The sequence below is a fragment of the Rousettus aegyptiacus genome, unplaced genomic scaffold, assembly GCF_014176215.1.
Source record: "Rousettus aegyptiacus isolate mRouAeg1 unplaced genomic scaffold, mRouAeg1.p scaffold_m13_p_9, whole genome shotgun sequence".
In the NCBI taxonomy this organism is placed as follows: Eukaryota; Metazoa; Chordata; class Mammalia; order Chiroptera; family Pteropodidae; genus Rousettus; species Rousettus aegyptiacus.
The window spans coordinates 858,010-879,903 of NW_023416312.1; the positions used below are offsets into that span (position 1 = coordinate 858,010).

General features: G+C 50.3%; 1 protein-coding gene across 2 annotated transcripts; it reads left to right on the top strand.

The window, feature by feature from the left end:
• Positions 1–5,686: 5,686 nt before the first annotated feature.
• LOC107503431 (cytochrome c-type heme lyase) lies at positions 5,687–20,238 on the top strand. 2 transcript variants are annotated; one of them, XM_016131722.2, is made up of 7 exons: positions 5,687–5,843; positions 6,471–6,619; positions 9,000–9,145; positions 11,626–11,774; positions 12,018–12,137; positions 13,393–13,479; positions 18,784–20,238. In XM_016131722.2, the coding sequence occupies exons 2-7, from the start codon at positions 6,505–6,507 to the stop codon at positions 18,980–18,982; spliced, it is 816 nt and encodes a 271-aa protein (XP_015987208.1). In that variant the 5' UTR covers positions 5,687–5,843; positions 6,471–6,504; the 3' UTR covers positions 18,983–20,238. The 2 variants fall into 2 exon arrangements, with proteins under 2 accessions (XP_015987208.1, XP_015987207.1); XM_016131721.2 differs by having other exon boundaries at positions 5,698–5,923.
• Positions 20,239–21,894: the final 1,656 nt, after the last annotated feature.

The window sequence follows — 21,894 nt, forward strand, 5'->3', positions numbered from 1 at the left end:
AACTTCTCCCCCTGCGTGAAAGGCCCAACCTGTTCCACCCGAATGTCCCCTCCCACCGCTCCGCCCCTCTTAGCTCTGTGCGACCCTTACTCACTCAGGGCCTCCCACGCTGGCTTCCCCTGCCCTTTCCCATCGCAGAACGCGTTCCTTGACTGTTCCCATTGTCTGGGCTCTTTGTCCTGATCGTTACATGGCTGGGTCCTTCCCATCATTTGGGTCTCAGCTAGACTGTCACGTGCTCGGAGAGCTCTCAGTCTGCACTGTGCACGCGGTTCTCCGGGGGATGCTGTTACAATGCCGGCTTGGGCTCCGTGGTGTGGTGTGTGGGCCGGGCTCACATCGCGTGTTTCTGACGAGCTCCGTGGACCGCACTTTGAGTAGCATCACCCCCTTCGATCTCTGTCACACTAGCAGCTTCGTGTTCCTCATGGTGTTTCTCACGCTTTGAATTTATCTGTTTGCGTACTGGATTGTTCATCGGTTGGTTGATCTGTTCGTTTACTCGAAGGTAAATTCCATAAGAGCAGCCACTTCGGCCAGCATTGCCGCCTTTATATTCCTAGAGCTTAACACAAGACCCAGCGTGATACAAATGCCCCGTAAGTGCTGTTAACTGCATGATGTTGTTCGAGACTCACTGACGCCTTTATCCCTTCGCTATAAACACTTTTGGTACTTACTGTCCTTGCTGTCCCTCTGCCTTCACATCACCCCTGTTCCCTCGTGCCCCAGAGCAGTCTGCACGCACATATGTTGACACGTAAACACAGTTGTTTGTTTCATGACTATGTCTCCCATTACCAAAAGTTTTGACCCTTTTTGTGTCATACGCCCCTTTGGAGTCGGTAAAGTCTCTGATCATCTCCTCGGGATAATATTTTTACACGCATAAAACAAAATACGAGAAATTACAAAAGAGCTCCAGTCAAGATGATGGAGTAGGTAAACGCTGCGCTCGCCTCCTGTCACGACCACATCAAAATTACAACTAAACTACAGAACAGCCATCATCGGGAGTCACCCGAAATCCAGTTGAACAGAAATCCTTCAGCTGGGGACGCAGGGAAGAGACCAAGTCTGAACTGATAGGAGGGACGGAGACGCAGCGCGGGCTGGAGCCACATCCACGTGTGGCGGTTCAGAATCAGGAGGGAGATCTCGGCTGAGGGGGTCCCAGTGCCACACTGGGCTCCCTGGCCCAGGGTTCCAGTGCCGGCAAGAGAAGTCCCCAAAACTTCTGGCTGTGAAAACCAGCAGAGACTGTGGCCGAGTGAGACACAGGGTGGCGGGAGTCACAGGCTTTTCCCTAAGAGCCCCACGTGCAGACTCACCGCTGATGGACTCGCTCGCTCGCTCGCTCTGAGCTCCAGCGCTGGGGCAGCTGCCATGAGGCGCCAGGGACACATGGGGTGGCACTGAGCTGTAGGGCTTCAGGGCGAGGGCCGGAGGGGCGGCTTTCTCCCAGACAAAAGTGCCGGCAGAAGCCACCGTTCCTTTGCTGAGCCCGCTCCTCTGCCAGAGTGCAGACCCATGCAGCTGCCATGTCTGGGCTTCCATCAACCCGGCTGGCACTGGTCGCCCTGCCCAGGGGATTCCCTGAGACTCCACCCCTCCCAACTTGGGCCCGCACAAGCCGCTTCCAGTGGCATTTCCATACAATCAATGAGCCTGTCTTGGCTCATGCTGTAAACTTTCCTAAAATATCTCAAAGGTTCGCACACCCCAAACGGGCAGCATCTGGCCTCGGCGTGCCCCATGGCTCTTGCTGAGCAGCCCCAAGCCCAGCACTGGTGGCAGATGGCCTCAGTTTGCAACTTGGCCTCTCGAGGCACTTTCAAGCTCCGTGTAGGTGGCGGCCATCTGTGGATTGCTTGAGAACTCATGCCATGTGGCCCTGGGCAGGGCACAGGCTGCAGCTGAACTTAGCCTAAATTGGGTCCCCTCCCAGGAGACCTCGGCCTGCACACTCAGTGGCCAGCTTCAGTCTAATCCTGAGCTCCACCTGGGGACACATCTGAGGACGACACACCCAAAGGGCACATGGGACAGGGACCAGAGCCCTGCTAAAGCAAATCCTGCCCCATAGGGTCAGACCCTGCACAACAGCTCCCCCACTGGTCACGGCCTGTCATCACAACCAGTCAGCCAGAAGGTCAATCCCTCCCACTGATGTGCAAACAGCAACCAAGGCTCAACTACAACAGGAGGGCACACACAACACTCACAAGTGACACACCTGGGGCACCTGGCTCAGGTGACCAGGGAGACTGTGCCACTGGGCCCCACAGGATATCTACTACATAAGGCCACTCTACTGGGAGACATAACAGCCCTACCTAATACATAGAAACAAACACAGGGAGGCAGCTCTAATGGGGAGACAAAGAAACGCGTTCCAAATGAAAGAGCAAAGCAAAGCTCCAGGAAAAGAACTAAACAAAATGGACACAAGCAATATACAGATGCGGAGTTCAAAGCACTGCTTATAAGGATGCTCGATGATCTCAGTGAGAATTTCAACCAAGAGATAGAAAACATAAAAATGAAGATAGAAACCATAAAAAGGAACCATTTAGAAATGAAAAATACAATAACTGAAATAAAGAATACCTTAGGAGGAATCAACAGTAGATTAGATGAAGGACTAAATCAGCAATTGAGAAGATAAGGTAGCAGAAAACACCCAATCAGAACAGCAAGAAGAAAAAAAGAATCTAAAAAAAAAAAAATGAAGCATACCACCAGTCACATCATAGGGACCAGAAGAAGAGAGCAAGGAACTGAAAACCTATTTCAAGAAACAATGATGGAAAACCTCCCTAACCTGGCAAAGGAAATAGACACAAGCCTAGGGAACACAGAGAGGACCAAACAAGATGAACCCAAAGAGGCCCACATCAAGATACACCCTAATTAAAGTACCAAAGGTTAAAGACAAAGAGAGAATCTTAAAAGCAGCAAGAGAAAAGCAGTTACCTACAAGGGGTTTCCCATAAGACTGTCAGCTGATTTCTCAACAGAAACTTTACAGGCCAGAAGAGATTGGCACGAAATAGTCAAAGTTATGAAAAGCAAGGACCTACAACCAAGATTATTCTACCCAGCAAAGCTAGTATTTAAAATCAAAGGATAAATAAAGAGCTTCCCAGACAAGAAAAAGCTAAAGGAGTTCTTCACCACCAAAGGTACTACAAGAAATGTTAAAGGGACTTCCTTAAGGAAAAAAAAAAAAAACAGATTAAAAATATGAATAATAAAATGGCAATAACTGCATATCAATAATTACTTTAAATGTAAATGGATTAAATGCTCCAATCAAAAGATAGGGTAGCTAAATGAATAAGACAACAAGACCCTTACATATGCTGCCTACAAGAGACTCACTTCAGATCGAAAGACATACAGACTAAAAGGGATGAAAAGAGATGTTTCGTGAAAATAGAAACAAACAAAAAGCTGAGGTAGCAATACTTATACCAGACAAAATAGACTTTAAAACCAAGGCTACAGCAAGAACAAAGAAGGATCCAGTTATCCCACTTCTGGATATTTATCTAAAGAAACCCAAAACTCTATTTTGAAGGGACATGTAAATCCATATGGTCATTGCAGCATTATTTACAGTAGCCAAGATATGGAAGCAAACTGAATGTCCATCAATGGATGAATGGATAAAGAAGAGGTGGTATATATGTGTATAGTATATGATGGAATATTACTCAACCATAAAAAAGGATAAAATCTTGCCATCTGCAACGATCTGGATAGACCTATCGGGTACTGTGCTGAGTGAAGTAAGTCAGACAAAGAATGACAAATGTTATATATGGAATCTAGAGAACAGGATAAACAAACAACAGTTATAAGCTCATACATACAGAGATCATTTTGATGGTTGTCACATTGCGGGGTGGAGGGATGGGTGAAGAGGGGAGGGGATTAAGAGGTGCAAATTGGTAGTTACAAAATAGTCATGGGGGTGTAGGGTGTAGCGTGGGGAATATAGTAGGCAGTATCGTAATAACTATGGATGGTGTCAGATGGGTACTGGATGTATCGGGGTGATCACGTCATAAGTTGTATAAATGTCTAATCACTGTGATGTACACCTGAAACTAAAATAATATCATATGTCACCATAATCGAAAAACTGAAAACTACAAAAAGAAAAAAAGATTACAAAAGAAACCAATTGTATTGAAATATAGTCATCAACATTTTGTAAAAAACAGATTTTGATTGTTAAAAGCCAGGTACCCCAGGACATATATACTGACTTAATATATGCAGTTTTTTAAATGCTGTCTTGGTCCAGTTTCGAAGCCCTGGTTAGAGACTATTATGGGCCACCAACACCTGCCTCAATTGCCCCAGGGCCAGGTCCCAGACCATTGGGGACAGCCCCTGTGTTCCAGAGCCTAGATTATTCAAATTAGCCAATCCCACCCATTCCTTCCCATGGAAATCATAATGAAGGCTCTCGCCCACAGCTCGCCCCCCCGCCCCACTTCGAGCTGGACCGCAGTGCTTCCTCGCGTGGTGTGTTCAAACTCCCTTTCTTGGGATCTGTGTGTGTAACAAACTATCTTTTCAAGGGCAGTCGTTTCCTGGTCTGCTGGCCTTACCGAACCTAAATAATAATTACATTTATTAACGATCTGTGCATAGGTGTGCTCTCCTGAGCAGGTGTCGGACAGTAATGGAAGAAGAACTGGGCAAAGGGAGAAGTCAGACTGTGATACAAGCGCAATGGAAGATTCGGCCGATCCTGTGAGCGGCCCTGAAGCCGAGATGGCCCTTCTGAGTGGTCCTCGTTGAGGCCAGGGGACAGGGCGTTGGTGCCATTGCAGAGACCACTCACGGGCTGCAGCCTGCCCCGGGGAGGGGCTGTGATTTTGCCTGAGGCAGTTCTCTTAGGCTGAGGGCAATTCCTGGAGATGGCCTCAGCCCAGAGCCTCAGCTGCCGACACTCCCAGCACTCTGGGGATGGACCGCCCTGCCTGGCCCCGAAGGGTCGGTCACCTGGGCGTACTTCACAGATCTGCTACCGCAGTGCGGAAAGACATGTGCGTCTGATTAACGCTTTAAGTAAAAAGAGAAAATTATCTTAATTTCAGAGTAGTGATGGATAGTACTTTGAGACAGAAACAACAATCATATGAAACTGCTAGGATTTGTTGTCTGCCTTCCCGATGGGGAAAAAAAAAACCCCTAAATTTCTGACAGAGGTAAGTGAAAATACAGACCTTCAAGTTCACACACCCAGTTATGAAGGCCTTGAGATCAGCACCTTGGTTTGTTCATTCTGGGATCTCCAGAGTCCGCCAGTTCTGGACGCCTACTGATTATTCTTGAGTCATTACTAGAATTAAAACTGACGAGATACAACTTAAAAAATCGAAATTTTACAGCTAAGTCCTCCAAAGCAACCCCTCTGCGTTTAAAACATTTAGAGCAGTGAGCCTGGCTCTAGGGAAGTCTCTGTCCCGGGCTAAACTCAGGCAGCGGCTCTGCCTTAGTGAGAAAGGCGCCTGGCCGGGAGGGGCGGAGCCTGAGCGCGGCGCTCGCGCTTATAGGCCGAGGCGGAAGGGGGCGGGACCCGCGCCTTTGTGATTGACGGGCGCTGTCCCTCCTCACCACGCGCTTCGCCTCCCGCGGGCCCGGAAGTCCTGCCTTCGGAAAAGGAAGTAGCAGCACGTGAGAGCGCCCCGGTGACCTGGGCGACAGCGGTGACCGAACTAGAGGGCGGCGACGGCGGAGGCGGCCGCGGCGCGGCGGTGGCGGCGGTAGCGGCGGCAGCAGCGGCAGCGACGTCAGCGACAGTAGCGGCAGCAGCGACAGCGGTAGTTAATTCCCGCACCAGGCCAGAGTCGGCACTTACAGGCGGGGCTGGCCGCCCAGAGCAGCCCTGATCAGGAGTCAGGTGCCGAGGGATGGGCTGGCTGAGGCTAGCGGGGTCCGGGGTCCCGGGGCTCGGGACGCGCGAGGGCCGTGAGATAAATACTGACGGCACCTTGCCCTCGGTCGCCCTTTCCTTTCTGCTCTTTCTCGAATCCCGTCTCTGCGCAGTACCCTGCGCAGCCCCTCGCCAAGCCCCAGGTCTGGAGATCTAGTCTGGACCCCGGGCCTCCCTTCCCCCATCGGGTCACCACCTAGTACCCGCCCCACCCCACGGCATAATCCCCTCACTATGACGTGGTCTCTCAGTGACCTCCTGACGTCACCTCCCATCTCTGCACACCCTTAGAAACGTGCCCGCGAAGGGCGGTGTAGATTTCATACTAGAGTTTCCCAAAAGCTTTAACATATTAAAGCTGTCCCTGGAAGTGGGTATCCTGGCGGGTAGATGTACCTAACTAAGAATGACAAGGAGGAAGCTCAAGGGTTGGCCAGATTGAGAATACCGAGGGAGTAGTCAGAGCCCAGGCATCGGCATTAATCTGTCTCTGCTTTGGCACGTGTGAATTTAGAATTGTCTGGACTCAAAGCACTGCGATTTCTACCATGGGTTTGTCTGCATCTACTCCTGCCGTTACACTGCAGACCTCAAATGCATCAGATCACCAGACAGCAACATCCCGGCCTTCAGGATGTCCGATGCACGAAGGGAAAATGAAAGGTAATCGACTCTTTGGAAAACAAAAGCAAAAAGGGAATTCTTCAAATGAATTCAGGGACGAGGCAGTACAGCACGCTCGTGAGGCTCCTGGGCGGGGGTGTGAGGCAGCCTGCCTTGGGTCCTTACGTTGCTACTTATAAGTTATGTGACTGTACAAGTTACATCTCAACCCATTGTATGTAAGATGAGGATGTGACGATACTATTTCACAGGGTTAGTGTGACGATTCATTGAGATCATGCGTGAGGGCGCAGTGATTGTTCCATACATCAGCCCCCGGCCCCCAAAGTTTGTATGTATGTCTACTTCAGCCCTTCACAATGTGTGTGTGTGTGTGGGGGGGACGATCCACCCCCATCCCCCATCCCCCAGGGACATCTAGCAATGTCCGGAGACATTTTTGCCTGTCACAACTGAGAGGAGAGGGTGCATCTAGTAAGTAGAAGGCAGGAGTTCTGGTACACGTCCTACAGTGCACAGGACAGCCACCCCCCCCCCTAAAAAAAAAAATCACCTGGCCCCAAATGTCCAGAGAGCCATAGCTGAAAAACTTTGGTATAGACCCAGCTGTCCGTTGATCAAGACTTTACTCCTACCTCCGTTGCACAAATGATCTCTGTAAAAATAAGTCATCACCTGATGGACTTGCTGTTCATCCTTTAGGTGTGAAGGTGAGAATGGAAAAGCTCCTTCCTTTTTAATTGGTCCACATCTGCTTTAATTTGTTTATAGAAAAGCAGGGCCTGAGTCAGCCTGATACGTCACTTATTTCAAGATGCGAAGGGAGGAACCCGCATGGCGCGCTTACCGAATGCTAACGCCTCATTCCCGGGGCCGGTCGGCAAGGGTTTAGTTACCGCCCACTCTGTGTCAAGCACTGGTGGATTTTGTTTGTTTTTGCCCCAAGAGAACAGCAGCGTATAAAACAGACAAAATCCTTGGCCTAATGGAGCTTACATGTCATCCACATGATCCTTTGTGGTGGGTTTTCTATCTCATAGTTAAGGACACTTAACAGATCACATAGCTCCTAAGTGGCAAAGTCAGGGAAGACTGTGACCTTGGGCAAGGACAGATCCAGTTCTCTTCCAGTGTGCTCCTGCTCTGAGCATCCCTGGGGAGATCTTAGAGCCCTGACTATGGTTTGATTTCATTTACTGTGTATCGAGGGGAGCCGTCAGTCGGATTTATTTGCATTTTTAAAGAATGCGGGATATTTGTAGATCTAAGGGGCGGTTGGTTATATAATATGAAAAGTGTAAAGAGTATTTTTTTCTAGCACCCAGCTGGGATCAGTGACCCAGAAGGGATCAACACTGAGTCGTAGAGAGCAGAGGTGGTATGGCAAGGGTCCGTTCACCCCTCAAGTGGACAGCTCTACAGGGTCTAGGGAGTGAGGGTCTGGAAGAAGCGAGAGAAGTGAAAGGAAACTTGCCTGTTTCGTGTAGGGCATCCATCCAGCCGCCAGTGTCTTCCTGGTGTGACTGTGACTGCGGCTGCGTACGCCGAGGACGCAGCTCTCCCGACCCCTGCCCGCTGTCCTAAGCCGCAGAGTTCCTCCTCAGGCTGCACCCTGTCTTCCATGAGCACCTTGGATCCTTGGGCATTGACTGCCCTTCCTGCTGCTGCTCTCTTAGGGTCACACCTTCCCATTTAAGTGACATCTGGATCCCGCGTGGGTTGTGGGACGTTTTCTTTAATGTCCGCCTTTCCTTGTCTACCTCTCGCTGTCTACGAACGGGGAATAGAACTTCAGCCGAGGCGTAGTTTTCTGCGCCTTGTTTTAGTCCTGGAGCAAGGCACAAGCAGAGAAGTGTTGAGACTTGTCTCCAGTAGCCGTTTTGAGGGTTCCTGTGCTCATTTTCGTCTTCTGTCCCTAGTACCGGACAGGAGGCACCAGGAACGAAAGCCTGGCTTCCCGTGTCCTGATTGGGGTGGGCCTTGTGTGCAGCTTGGGACTAGAAGGGCAGGGAGACTGGGGAAAGGTGGCCTGGCCCCCACTTACGTTCCTCTGCAGCAGCTCACAGCTGGGAGTCCAGGCGGGGACCTTCTAGCCCATCACTGAAACCACGGCAAGAACAGCACGTTCTCTTGCAAACGAGGTTTATTTTTTTGGTTTATTTCTGCTAGGGACATGACACAAGAAGAGAATGGGTACCTGTTGCTGTTTCAAAGGGAAAGTAAATATACAGAACCTTTTCCTGGTCTTTAGGATATTAGAATGTTCGCCAGTTTATCTCTTGGCAGCTGTCAGCATTAGAAATCTGGCTTCTCCTGTGGTCATCACTGGTCGGAACCTCAACTCTTTAGGGCCCAGATCGAGGGAGCTGGATAGCCCGCCTCTGTGCTGACACCATCGTTACACTTGATCTATTTTCAGACTGTCCAGTGAGCGCAAAGCCGTCTGAGCCAGCCTGTGAGAGCAGTTCCACGCCTGCCCACCAAGAACGCGCGTATGAGTACGTGGAGTGTCCCGTCACGGGCTCCGTGGCCAGGAATAAGGAGAACCTAGATCCTGCGAATCTGGTAATGCATGCTTGGCCCTTCTTCCCGAAACTTCCTGTGCAGAGACGCTTTTACGGATCCCAAGACAAGCTAGCTTCAGGCCGCTAGGGCTGATTTCTTCTGTTCTTTTAAAATCAGATATTCCATCCACAGTGAAAACCTAGAGTGCGTTACTAAGTAGTTTCAGAGAACGCCTGAGGAAACGGTGAGCACGAAGTACCGGAACAGGTTGACTGGTGACGTGCCACACCAAAGGAATTTCCTTTTGGGGTAGTTATGGGTCGCGGGTGGGAAGTTCCCTTAGGAGTGCAGCTGGAGTTCTTAACACTGTTTCTGGTCTTGGAGAACCTTGCAGGCATGCTGCAAGATTGGGGGCCCCTTCAAGGGTACAGCCGGCTGCCATCCTTCACGTGAATCCCTGGGGTGGTACAGTGTCACCTGGCAGCCAGCAGTGGAATGCCATTGAGAAAGGAAGGACAGGAAAAGCATGGTCTCATCCCTCTCTGTGCTAGTCAGGTGACGTAGGGAATTGAGGTTTCCTGTTTGGAATCGCATTTTAATGGAGAGACAGACTTGGGCCTGTACTTTAGAGCAGGGGTCCCCAGAACCCAGGCTGGTACCGGTTGGTCCGTGGCCTGTTAGGAACTGGGCCGCACAGCAGGAGGTGAGCAGCAGGTGAATGAGCGAGCGAAGCTTCGTCTGGATCTGCAGCCGCCCCCCAGCGCTGGCATCACCGCCTCAGCTCCGCCTCAGATCACCAGGCGTTAGGTCACCAGTTCCTGTGCCAAAATGGCTGGGCACTGCTGCTTTAGCAGGCCACAGGATTATGAAAAATATTTAGAAATCTTGGCAAACCAGGTATCATTTGAAGAAACTGGCAATATATAGTCTAGAAAAGAAAGACTGTGGAATATATTTATGTATATACACACACGTATAAACAACCAGACAGATCGGGTGGCTTATAAACAACAGACATTTATTTCTCACAGTAGTTCTGGAGTCTGGGAAATCCAAGATCAAGGTGCCAGCAGATTTGGTGACTCGGGAGGGACGCGAACATTCAGCCTGTCGCACTCAGTAACTACCCTGCTGAGCCGTAAGGAGACTGCTGTGTTGAAGGAGAAGGTGGACGAGACCAGGGTTTCTCCCCTCGCCACCAGCGACACTTGGAGATGGGTGATTCCCTGTGGTGGGTGCTGCCCTGCGCACTGTGCGCAGCATCCCTGGTCACCGCACATGAGGTGCCAGTAACACCCTCTCTTCTCAGTTGTGACAGCCAAAAGCGCCGTTACCCGTGGGTCTGGGGCATCTCAGATGCCCTAGTGCTGCAGAAGACGAGCCTTTTGGAATCCTGCAGACCTAGACTCTTGCCCCGTGGGACTGCGACATGTAGTGAGAAGATGCGTGATGGCCAACTTTTGCTCGTAGCTTTTGGGGGATGCTAAGCACCGTACACTGTCTCCCGTAATCCTCATGACAACTCTATGCAGCCAGTAGTCTTAGTGACCCTGTTTTAGAGCTGAAGACCTCGAGAGAGAGAGGGTAAGCCACTTGCCCACATCACAGCTAGGACGTGGCAGAGCCCAAAGCGAATCCCCATCTGCCTCCGACCTGTGTCCTTAAACACACTGTGCTGATAGATGCTCGGTGTGGCGCCAACACGCCCAGCTCATCTGCTGCCGTCTTCCTAACCAGGGGCCACGTGATGACTTAATAATTCATGTGCACCTGCTAGAATATCCTTCAGACTTTTACCACAAAAAGAAGTTATAGGCTAGTGGTTGTCAATCTGGGGTGACTATGCCCCTAGGGGGACGTCGGTTGTCACAACTGGGGAAGAGCGGTGCTACTGGGTAGGGGCCAGGGATATTGCCAAATATCCTGCAATGCTCAGAACAGACCCCCATAACCAAATGTCCGGGCCAAGACGTCGGTGGTGCCAAGAGTGAGAAACCCTGGTCCAGGCTAAGTGTTTGCACAACAGTATCAATCCCCTGTGTCTGGAAGAACGCCTTCTTCCCCTCCCTCCAGGCTGCCAATGCGGGGACATCAGCACTCATCTGTTTTCAGACCAAAGGCCAAAGACATAAGCAAGATCCTAATCGTGAAGAGATTTTAACAGAAGGTGGCGTCGTACATAGAGTCCATGAGACTTTTCCTCAGAAGAGTCAGCGATCGTTTTAAAAAGCACATCATAGAAAGGCTTCTAGAAATGCCTGCAGATCATGGCATTAGTTTTTACTTCTTAATACTTGGGGACAAAGACCAGAAATTGAGCCACGCGTGTATTTCCCATTTATGACAACTCGAACAGCAGGGGAAAGCCACCTCTGTGCTCAGCCAAATCAGCTGGGAGGTCTGAGGCTTCGATGGCACTGGATTAACAGAGAACCCGTGTCACATGTCCGACGCATCGCTTTCCAGGAAGTACTGAATGATATTGCTTGTTCCCACTTTAAGTATTTCCAATATTTTAAACATCCACATATTTTATTTAGATGCCACCAGCTAATCAGACACCAGCCCCCGATCAACCGTTTGCACTATCTACCGTGAGAGAAGAGTCGTCCATTCCGAGAGCAGATTCAGAAAAGAAGTGGGTTTATCCGTCCGAACAGATGTTCTGGAATGCGATGCTAAGGAAAGGGTAAGTCGGCGAGCATATTACTGAGAAGATAAATTCGCTCATCAGGTTCCTGTGAGAGTTAAACACGAAAGAGATGTTTATGCCCCAGACTGACAAATTAATCCGTCATAATGATTTTCGGACTTATCAGAAAATAAGTGGAAGGCCAGCGTGTTAGGACTGGCCAGAGGAACAGAACTAACGGGACGTGGGTGTTCACACGCACGTGTCACTAACATTTGTCACATCTCACGAACGTTCTAGGTGGAAGTGGAAGGATGACGACATCAGTCAGAGGGACATGTATAACATCATTAAAATTCACAATCAGAATAACGAGCAGGCCTGGAAGGAGATTTTGAAGTGGGAAGCCCTTCATGCCGCGTAAGTATGTCCAGGACCTTAAAAAACACCTGTCCGGCAGCTTTCTTACTTTATATCCACTTTCTAGAGCTTTAACAGTTATTCGGATGCGTTATTTTAATAAAACGTTTTGGATAACAGGCCTGTTCCCGTGGTTGTCACGTGGCAGACCACGCCCACTCCGCCGTGTAAAGTGACAGGCATCTAATTCCGCCCGTGGATTGGCGGGACCGAGAACAGAAAGGGAGGTGTGGGGACGGCTCGGCTCAGCCACCAAGGCTGCGCGATCGGGTTGGCTCGGCAGCCGTGGGCTGATGTCCTCTTGAGGCCCCGTTTATGTGTCTGGTGAGTGACACCAGTTATCAGCCACGACACCTGCCCACCGCCTCTAAGTGTGGCTGCTTCAGGTCCCCAGACCTGGAGTTCCAAAATGCTCCAGGTGGAAGCTGTGTCTTCGGCGACAACCTCAGAAGCCCCAGAGTGTCACTACCCACCCAGACTCAAGGGGAAGGGGCAGAGATCCCCCCGCCCCATGAAGGAGTGTCATAGTCCCTTGAAAGCAGAGCATGTGGGATCAGAGACTAAATTGTTCTCTGCCCCAAGGGAGACGGGAAAACAGTTTCATTCACTCAGCAGTACTTACTGCATCCCCCTGGGACGAAGCCTCAGGCGATGTCCCAGCGCATGGCCTCTGTGTGTGTCGGGGAGGAGCTGCAGGAGCACAGGGCTCCGAGGGCCTGGAGCGGTGCTGCTGGCCCCGAGGACATCCCCTCCGAGGGTCTGGCACCAGCGGCGCGAGCGCAGTTACTTAAGGAGCCGTTCAGACGTGAGTTAACATGAGTTCCAGGGGATTCCGCCAGCGTTCCTTCTTCATGAAGGCTGTTCATCGGTTTCAAATCAAAGAAGAGTGTAGGATTTCCTTGGGTTCATCTGAAAAAAAAAAACAAACCCAGCTGTTCTGTGCGCGAGAGAAGCGCGAGGCCCGTGTCCCCACCGCGAATGGAAAGGCCATTTCCTGACTCCTGCAAAGAGCAGCGGAGCTACAGGGAGGGCAGCGGAGGGAGGGGGGACACGTCTGACCCAGAAATAAAAAGCAGCGTGTCTAACGAATAGGGCTATTGCTTTGAAGTTCTTCAAAGCGACCTTTCTCTGTAAATGTCGACGTTACGGAAAATGCGTAGAGAACAACGTATATTATTGAGAACCTACAACATCGTATTTTTCAAAGGAAAGAAAATATTTTCATAGACTTCTCTTATTTTGGGGGGGTTTCTAGGGAATGTCCTTGCGGCCCGTCGTTGATTCGGTTCGGAGGTAAAGCGAAAGAGTATTCACCACGGGCGAGGATCCGGTCGTGGATGGGGTGAGTGTCACTCGCGGCAGGGGCGGCTTTCCCTGGGCACCCAGGCCAGTCTGGGAACTGTGGCGCCACCGTCCAAAACTCAGTATTCAGCGGTAGATTTCTTCCGCTCCCTGAAGCCGGCCCCATGGCAGCCAGGTCCACTGGCGTTTCGTGGGTTGCATTGTAACACAGGATCCCCGGGCCTGGAACCTGCGCCTGGGTTGGGTCCTCCGCAAGGACCACGGGGAGGACCAGAGGGGTGACAAGTGGTGTTCGGTACTCACGAGGCAGGGAGGCTTCAGCAGCGGCCGGTCTGAGCTGAGGAGGAAGGCTGCTGACCCCAGCCAGCAGAGTTGGGATGGCCAGGGCCCGGGGGAGGGGTACCTCGTGGGGCGGCCGCCGCCTCCACAGCTGGACGGGAGCGCCACGTGCTGCTGGGTCGCAGGAGCAGATAACGTCCGCGGGAGCAGCAGGAAGCATCCTTGGGGACAGGCCCTGCTGAAAGCCCTTGGTGCAGCCAGCAGTCCTCTGAGTACGTGGAGGGGCTTGTGTCCCAGGTAACCCGACGCTCCACGCCGACGTAGCTTGTCCGCCCCACATTCTTCATGTCATGTCTTCCAGACGGGGGATTTCTGGGTGGCTAGAGCATTTGCGTGTTGCATCCATATATCACAAATGCAATAAAGATTGCACCCTAACACTAACTACACATACGCCCAGCAGCCCCGTTACCACGTAATGGCCCCAAGGGCCAAAGGAGGGCCACCAGGTGGTTAAGGGCTTTGCCCGAAGTGCTCCATGCAACACGTGAGGCTACAATTCCTGTTACAACTGCCCCCCTCGCCCGGGTCTCCTGAGCATTCCTCAGTCTTGAGGGAAGAGAGGCAAGGAGACCGTTCCGCCTGCTTTCTGCTGAAAAAGGGCCGAGTTTGGTGGTTAGAGGAATGAAACTCCATTCAACTGCGGGTACTGTTAGCTTTTGGTTCACTATGAATACAAAGTAGCCTTCTGCATGATTCTATGTGTTTTGAGTCTCAGCTTTCCCAGAGCCGTTACCGTAGGTTTGGCTGGTCATATTAGCCACTGTATAGACGCCTCCTCTGTCAATGAAAACAAGAGAAAGAGGTTAATAGAGCCAATTATAAAGCAGCTTCTGAGTTTGTGAGGTTGTCAGCACATCTCTAGACGTGAGGCTGGAAGCATCTGCCGTCACCTGAAATGTCCCTCATGATGTCTGCAGACACCAAGGCAAACTCTTCACGTGGCCCACACAGCTCCAGTCACTGAGGTTGTTCAAACGTGAGCCATTGTGACGGTCTCTCGAATTATCTATCCAGTCGTCCATCTTTAGCTTGCATGGCTTGGAGAAAGCAGTTATAGTTTTTCAATAATGCCTAGTTGAAGGATGGGCGAAAAATTACAAATCGGAAACATGTTCGAAGAGCCACAGACAGATGTTGGAGGAAGCCAGAAAAGTTTAGGACCCGGTCCAATCTACGAGTAGAAAATAACCTAAAAGACAATCAATAGTATAAGAATCTAATGTCCGCATCGGTACATTTCAATCTTTATCGAAATGTTTTCTCTTTCCTCTCCAACTACTCGTTTTTACCAAAGTTAGCCAAATTAGGGCTCATTCATTTGCGAAATAAGTCGTTTCAATAAACTTGGCCTTATCACTTGCATAAGCCCAGCAAGAATATCAATTAACCAGAGGGGCACTTTTAATTCTGCTTTGCTGGGATTTTACAAGGTATCTTCAGATAGAGCTCAAAGGCCTCGCAAGGCCAGAAAAGCCAAAGCAAGGGTCTGCCCTCAGGTGATGCCTGCAATACCTACAGGTTGCAGGTGAGTTCCTCTCTTCTTGACATCTCCAAAATACCTTGCCAGGAACTGACATCCTTTACTCACATGAGAAGGCTGCTGGGAGCCATAGAGCATGGTACCCGGCCAGTATTTCTAAAGGCTTTACTGGCTCCCGTGAGTCAGTTCCTTAAAGCTGTTCGGTCCTATCTGAGTCTCTGCATTCTTCAATATGACACTCCAGTGAAAGACTTGGCACTAAAAGCTAGTTTCCAATCATGTCCTGTTATAAAGAGGACAGATACTTATTAAACTTACGTAAATAACCACATTGTCATGAGAGTAAGGGGACTTACTTATTAAAAGTGTTCGGATTCGGAGGGGTAGATGGGGAGGGAAAGAAACACGCCAATTCTGCATAATTATTGGCAAAACTTAGTTCTGTTTTCTTCAGGCAGAAACTTTTTCTGTAACATCAGTAGCTGACCAACAGTCCCAGAAACTGTCTTACTTAGCAGAGGGAGGAAACACAACTCTGATTTCGTATTAGCTCGCTTTTGACATTTAAATATATTTCCAGTCTCGTTTAGCTTAACCATATATAAAGTTTCCTCTTTCAAGATTTCTCCCATCCAAGTACTAACCAGGCCCGACCCTGCTTAGCTTCCGAGATCAGACGGGATCGGGCGCATTCAGGGTGGCGTGGCCGCAGACTCAAGATTTCTCTTCACAGACCTCCAACTTTCTTCATCCCATCAGTTGGCCTCTTCTTACTCCTTTGGAAATAACCAACTTCAGGACAAACCACTTTTCTTTAAAATAAATCCCTGTACCTTATACCTTCTGTTACTAAGTACGTACATGTCCCTTTCAATTGTAATACGAATTCTTAACTCTCAGAAACTGCCATTTCTAATGGTGGTTAGTAAGCAATTAACATCCTTTAGATTGGCAAATGTATAAATATATTTCGTGACCTCTAGAAGTATTTCATTTGCCCTTGACAGTTTTACAGGGGCTGGAAAAAGGCAGGGGCGGCGTAGGCTTGTAGGTCTGAGAGAGTCAGAGGTTAGCATGACGTCATCGATATAACGGTGCATCGTATGGAGGAGGGGTTAGTCCAGCCAGTCACATCCTCAGCCACGAAACCTTGGCAGATACTGGGGCTACGGAGATACCCCCTCGGTAGGACAGTGAAGGCCCATTGTTGTCCTTCTCAGGTAAAGACGAATTGATCTTGGCTATCTGAGTGAATATTTCGGACGTGTCCTGGTCCCACAAAAAGTCATCCAAGCAGGGAGCCGAGGGTCGCAAGTCCCAACCTCTTGAGGTCCATTCCGAGGTGCGGACAGCCACCCGCCTGTCGAGCAGGGGTTGCAATTTCTGCTCTGGTTTAAGCTGCCACAGGCCTACCAGTACTGTACCAGGTGGCTTATCATTTTGGGGGGTTCGGGGGGGTCGACCCCAGCCCTTCTCAGATCCGTCCGTAGTTGCCATCCGGTCTCCTTTACCAGACAATCCTTACCCTCTGCCTGCGCACCCACAACCTCCTCTCTTTTCCCTGGACCCGTCGGGCCGGTTCAGTTTCCCCCAAATGGGCAACAGCCTGTGCTTCCACCTGGATTGTCCTCCCCACTAGAGTGGACAGGACAGGTGCCAAGGTATCACAGCAGGCCGGCGGGGCCGCCTGGGCGACGCGCTCCCGCACACCTGTAGTAAATGGCTGTATAGATGGTTCGATGTAGCATGCCGCCATCCCATCTCCCTAAGGAACACCCGCGATTACGGCGGGGACATCCAGCACGGCTGGGCCATCGGCAACCCGCCTTCATTTGGCCAAGCCACGCGGCAGCCCGCCATGAGCCAGTTCGGCAGCGACACGTTTTCCGAATATTGGATTGCCCCACGTACGAGTTGGCACAAAGAAGGGTGGCTGGTGACAGTGGCCATCCGGGCAGTTCATCTCCAGACAGTATTTTGCCTTCTGCACCGGTGGTGTCCCAGAGGCGAAGTCACCACCCTGTGATGGACTGCGACCCTTTCCAGCGGACCGTGGTCACCAGCTCCGCCGCCGCACAGGGCCGGGCGGACGTGCAGATGTTTAGGGGGCCGAGCCAGCGTCCTCGGGTCTTGCCCCTCAGGGTGCTCGCGTTGAGCCTTTAGTTTCTAACCAATTACTGGGCAGGCCCGAGACACAGGTGGCTTCGTCTGGGAGGGACACCTCTGTTTCGTCACCTGACTCAGACCTGTGTTCTGCTGTGGGGTCCCATTTCCTGGGGTTCCATTCGGACTGTGCAGTGGCTACCCGTATGCGAGCCCTCGTTAGCTTTTGCTCCTGAACTTCCGCAAGGCGCAGGCTAGGTCCTGCGGTTGTTCACTAGTCTGTTCCCACTGCCATCCCAGAATACCCTCGCCGTTGGCCCCTGTGACCTGCGGGTCCCCGTAGCCTCACTTCCACTTCGTCACCCTTTCCTCGGCCTGCGCCACTCAGCGCTGGCTTCCCGTGACGCCTGCAGGATGGGCGCCCTACGGCCACAGCCCCTTAAAGAACACAGGCCCCCTGCTTTCAGCAAAAGCTGGAGGAGGCCCATAGGCACGTTGGGAGCGTCCCCGCCCCCTTGGTGGGCCCCACAAATCTAAAAGGCTTGCCACCTCAAACAACATGGACCCAGAGGCCCACCCCGGGATTCCCCCGGGGAACGCCACCCGGCGTGTCCTCCCCACGCCCCCCCACTCGAGGTCGACTGAACCGGGGAGCTCCGTAACACCCTGCTGGCCACGCCAGCTGTAACGCAGGAGCCCCAGGCCAGGAGGCCGCGCCTGGGTTGGGTCCTCCGGAAGGACCACCAGGAGGATTAGAGGGGTGACAAGTGGCGTTCGGTACTCATGAGGCAGGGAGGCTTCAGTGGCAGCCGGTCGGAGCTGAGGAGGAAGCCTGCTGACCCAAGCACGCAGAGTTGGGATGGCCAGGGCCCGGGGTGGGGGTTACCTCGTGGGGCCGTCCCAGCAGCACGGGAGCGCCACGTGCTGCTGGGTTGCGGGAGCAGATAATGTCCACGGGAGCAGCAGGAAGCATCCTTGGGGACAGGCCCTGCTGAAAGCATTTGGTGCAGCTGGCCTTGGCTGCTGGCCGGGCAGCCAGCAGTCCTCCGAGTACATGGAGGGGCTGTGTTAACCCTCCGTGCGGCCTGCCTAAGTATGGGGCATCGAACCGAGTTGTCTTCTCGGTCGTTAAATCTGTCCTCTTTGGACCCCTGCGCTGAGCGGTCCTCCCTCTTCTTCCTGCGTAGTCAGAGCCCCCGCCCACCCCGCTGGGTCTCCTCCACGGGGCCCCGATGCCTTTGCAGACAGGTGAGCTGTCGTGTGCCCTGGGCTCACCGCACGTCTTCAGCACCTCCTTTCGTGGGCGCCGTGGGCTGCGATGCCGAGTGTCGCCTCGGAGCAGGCCTCGCCACGCGCTGCCCTTCTGGAGCCGGAGGCGTGGCGAGCGATCGAACACTCACCGGCACATTTTCATTCCAGGTACGAGTTGCCTTTCGACAGGCACGATTGGATCATCAACCGCTGTGGGACGGAAGTCAGATACGTCATCGACTACTACGACGGCGGCGAAGTCAGCCGCGACTACCAGTTCACCATCCTGGACGTCCGACCCGCTTTGGACTCGTTTACGGCAGTGTGGGACAGGATGAAGGTCGCCTGGTGGCGCTGGACCTCATAAGCACTGTTTCGTTCGAGATGGGCAAATATAACCTTTTTTTTTTTTTTCGGAGCAATATAGTAAACCATCTTCCCCAAATCGAACTTGCAGTCATGCTGTGCTGGGAGGGCAGGCGGGTAACGGTGCCTTCCACCGCACTTAGGAGGGACACCGCACCTGCCCTTCGGAGCTCCGTTTTCACCCTGCAGTTGATAGCAGATTATGTTCAGTTTCCTCCCCACTTCCCTTCGGTGGGAAGCGAGCCCTTAGTTTTCACTTTAAGTGTGGTATTGCCTGTGTATTTAATCTAGCAAAGTCTGAACGACCTCTGAAAAAGAACTTAAAATATGAGGAGAGCTGCTTTTTTTCTTAACTGTTTTCTCTTGAATGCGCAACATGTGGATCTGGAAGCCTCTGCAATGCTCAGGAGCTTTTACCTGGTCAAATATTTTAACGTAAGTTATTCAGTTATGCTTTTTAAAAAGTTGCGAGCACGTCTAAAGCCCCTATAACTCCTGAAAAAAACGTAAAGATTTACACTAGAAACGTACTCAGCAAAACTAAGATGCTTCTTGGCTCTCCAAATTCTCATAGGAAGTTTTCAGACTGGACCTTGTTAGAGAATAGTTTGAATGCCCCCATGGTTTGATGGCGCACGTGCATTAGAATATATCTTTTAAATATTTGCATTTCAGTTTTGTGATTCTGATCTGTAACTCTGCTCCCAACAAACAGGTCTCATTGTCCCTGGCATTTGACAAGTTATCCTACCTTTGCGTCCCATCCTTCTGCCTGAAGCCTTCCCCGCAGTTGGCCTCATCTAAACCTTGAAGGTCAGGTGCAAGTCACAGTGCTAGCTCAGGTCCCTTTCCAAAACATGGTTATATTTTGTTGAGTGTTAGAATTCACCAGGAGAGTATTTTTCCCAGATGTAGAATGTTCACATCAACTCACTGTCTCAGTCCAGACCATTTTTAAGGGAGCTCTAAGTTTGCCATTGAAATTCTTGGTACTAGTAATCCATAACAACATTGTTCTACTTAGAGCAGCATGTTACAAATGACTTGGGTTTTTTAAAGTTGATAATAACTCCTTTATTTATCCCAAATACTGTTAAATTCTTAGATGGAATCAGCAGTCTGGAGTGATTAATTTGGTGTGAATTTCTTTGTTGTGACAGCTTTGCATGGAATTTTTAAAATCCAACAACCTTAAACTCCTATATTTCAAAATATTTGCATATTTTCAAATAAAATAAAGTTGATGGTTAACAAGTTTTGACGGTCTCTTGAGTAATGTTTCTTCGGACGGAAGTAATCTTTACAGAAGTAATGCCACAGTCTCTGCTAGAGGCAGCCATGTTCTCATCTGCTAATCACATATTTTTTAAGTACAGGCAGACCTCGGATCTACTGAGGGTTCGGTTCTAGACCAGCACCATGAAGTGGGTCACAATCTTGCCAGTGGAGGGTCTCGCCTTCATTTTGTCAAAACCTGTGAAGCGCAATAAAACAAGGTCCACCTGTGCTAAAGAAAACTGTTACTCTTGGCATTTTTTTTTTTTGGTCTTCCGTGCCACTGAATTAGTACAGGATAAGGCATTATTATGAGAAACAGTGTCATAACCAGAAACTGAAAAGTTAGCCATAGACAGGCACCCCTTTTGTAGGGCTTTGATCTCTCTCTTTTTTTAAAATTAATTTTTTTAATTGAAGAAATTATTTAAATATTTATTCCCCCCCCACCCCCTTGTTGGTCTCAAGGAAAACCTCTGAAGTAAACTGTCAAGCAAACAAGATCAACAGTTTATGCCCTGGGAATGACAACAGCCTACTGGATTTCAGATCTGCTTTCTGTCTAGATCGTACATGATCATATCCAAGGATCGATATACTCTGATAGGTTTCATTTATAACTTGCAATTCATTTTGGGCAATCTCTGGGGTTTTAAACAAAGTCTTGTCTATGGAAGCGGCACTGTTCAGAATCAGACCAAACCTACCGTACGTTAGGCTAAGAATCAGCAAACAAAGTGCAGGTTTGAACTGACGTGGCGTATTCCTAGTAGCTGCCTAACTAACATACATTCCCTGAATGTTTATGCACCGCGCATCACAATGGGAATGCAGACAGACACTCCGAAGGGCGCTCAGTCTTGCAGAGGGCAGTCTGAAGGAACCGGTGTGTAAGTACTGGAATTCCGATTTAAAGACTGTCTTGTGGTCGTGGGCGGGGCAAGTTCTCGCAAGTATTTTTGAGTGTATAGTTCCCAATTTCTATAGAGTCACCAATACGGTTTCTTGACCAGAGTTATTCCTCCCTAGCTAAGTGAAGAGATGCACATTTCGGCCTCGCCTCTGTGGTAACCGTGGGGCTCGTGGGTCATTTTTCACAGGCTCGAAGCCGTGTGTGGTGATCAAGAACATTTGTCCTCGAACAAATATGGGTACCCCTCCCGTATTCATTGCAGCATTACAATAGCCGAGACATGGAAATAACGTGACAGGTGAATAGGTAAAATGAATGATACACACAAAATGTCCCTACAAGGGAATATTATTCAGCCATTAAAGAGAATGAAGTCCTGCCATTTGCAACAACATGGTTGGACCTCGAGGGCATTATGCTAAGTAAATAAGTCAGACAGAGACAGGCATACCGTATGGTCTCACTGATCTGTGGAATCCTTAAAAATACCGTCTAAAACCGAGCTCATAGATACACAGAAGATTGGTGAAATTGCTAGTCTCTACAGGTGGGTGGTGGGAGGTCAGGGAGGTTCATGAAGAGGGTCAAAAGGTACAGATCTCTAGTTATAAGACGAATATGTCATAGGAATGTTATGTGCGGCGTGGTAATTATAGTCCATAAGCCTGTATTGCATATTTGAAAGTTGTTAAGAGCTCTTAAAACTTCTCATCGCAAGAAAGAAA

What these genes read in the sequence shown, in the direction of transcription:
- LOC107503431 (XM_016131722.2), top strand. Translation starts at nt 6,505, where the DNA reads ATGGGTTTGTCTGCATCTACTCCTGCCGTTACACTGCAGACCTCAAAT. An exon ending in TGGGAAGCCCTTCATGCCGC is followed by an intron (nt 12,138 to 13,392) that starts GTAAGTATGTCC and finishes GGGGGTTTCTAG; the next exon opens with GGAATGTCCTTGCGGCCCGT. An exon ending in AGGATCCGGTCGTGGATGGG is followed by an intron (nt 13,480 to 18,783) that starts GTGAGTGTCACT and finishes TTTTCATTCCAG; the next exon opens with GTACGAGTTGCCTTTCGACA.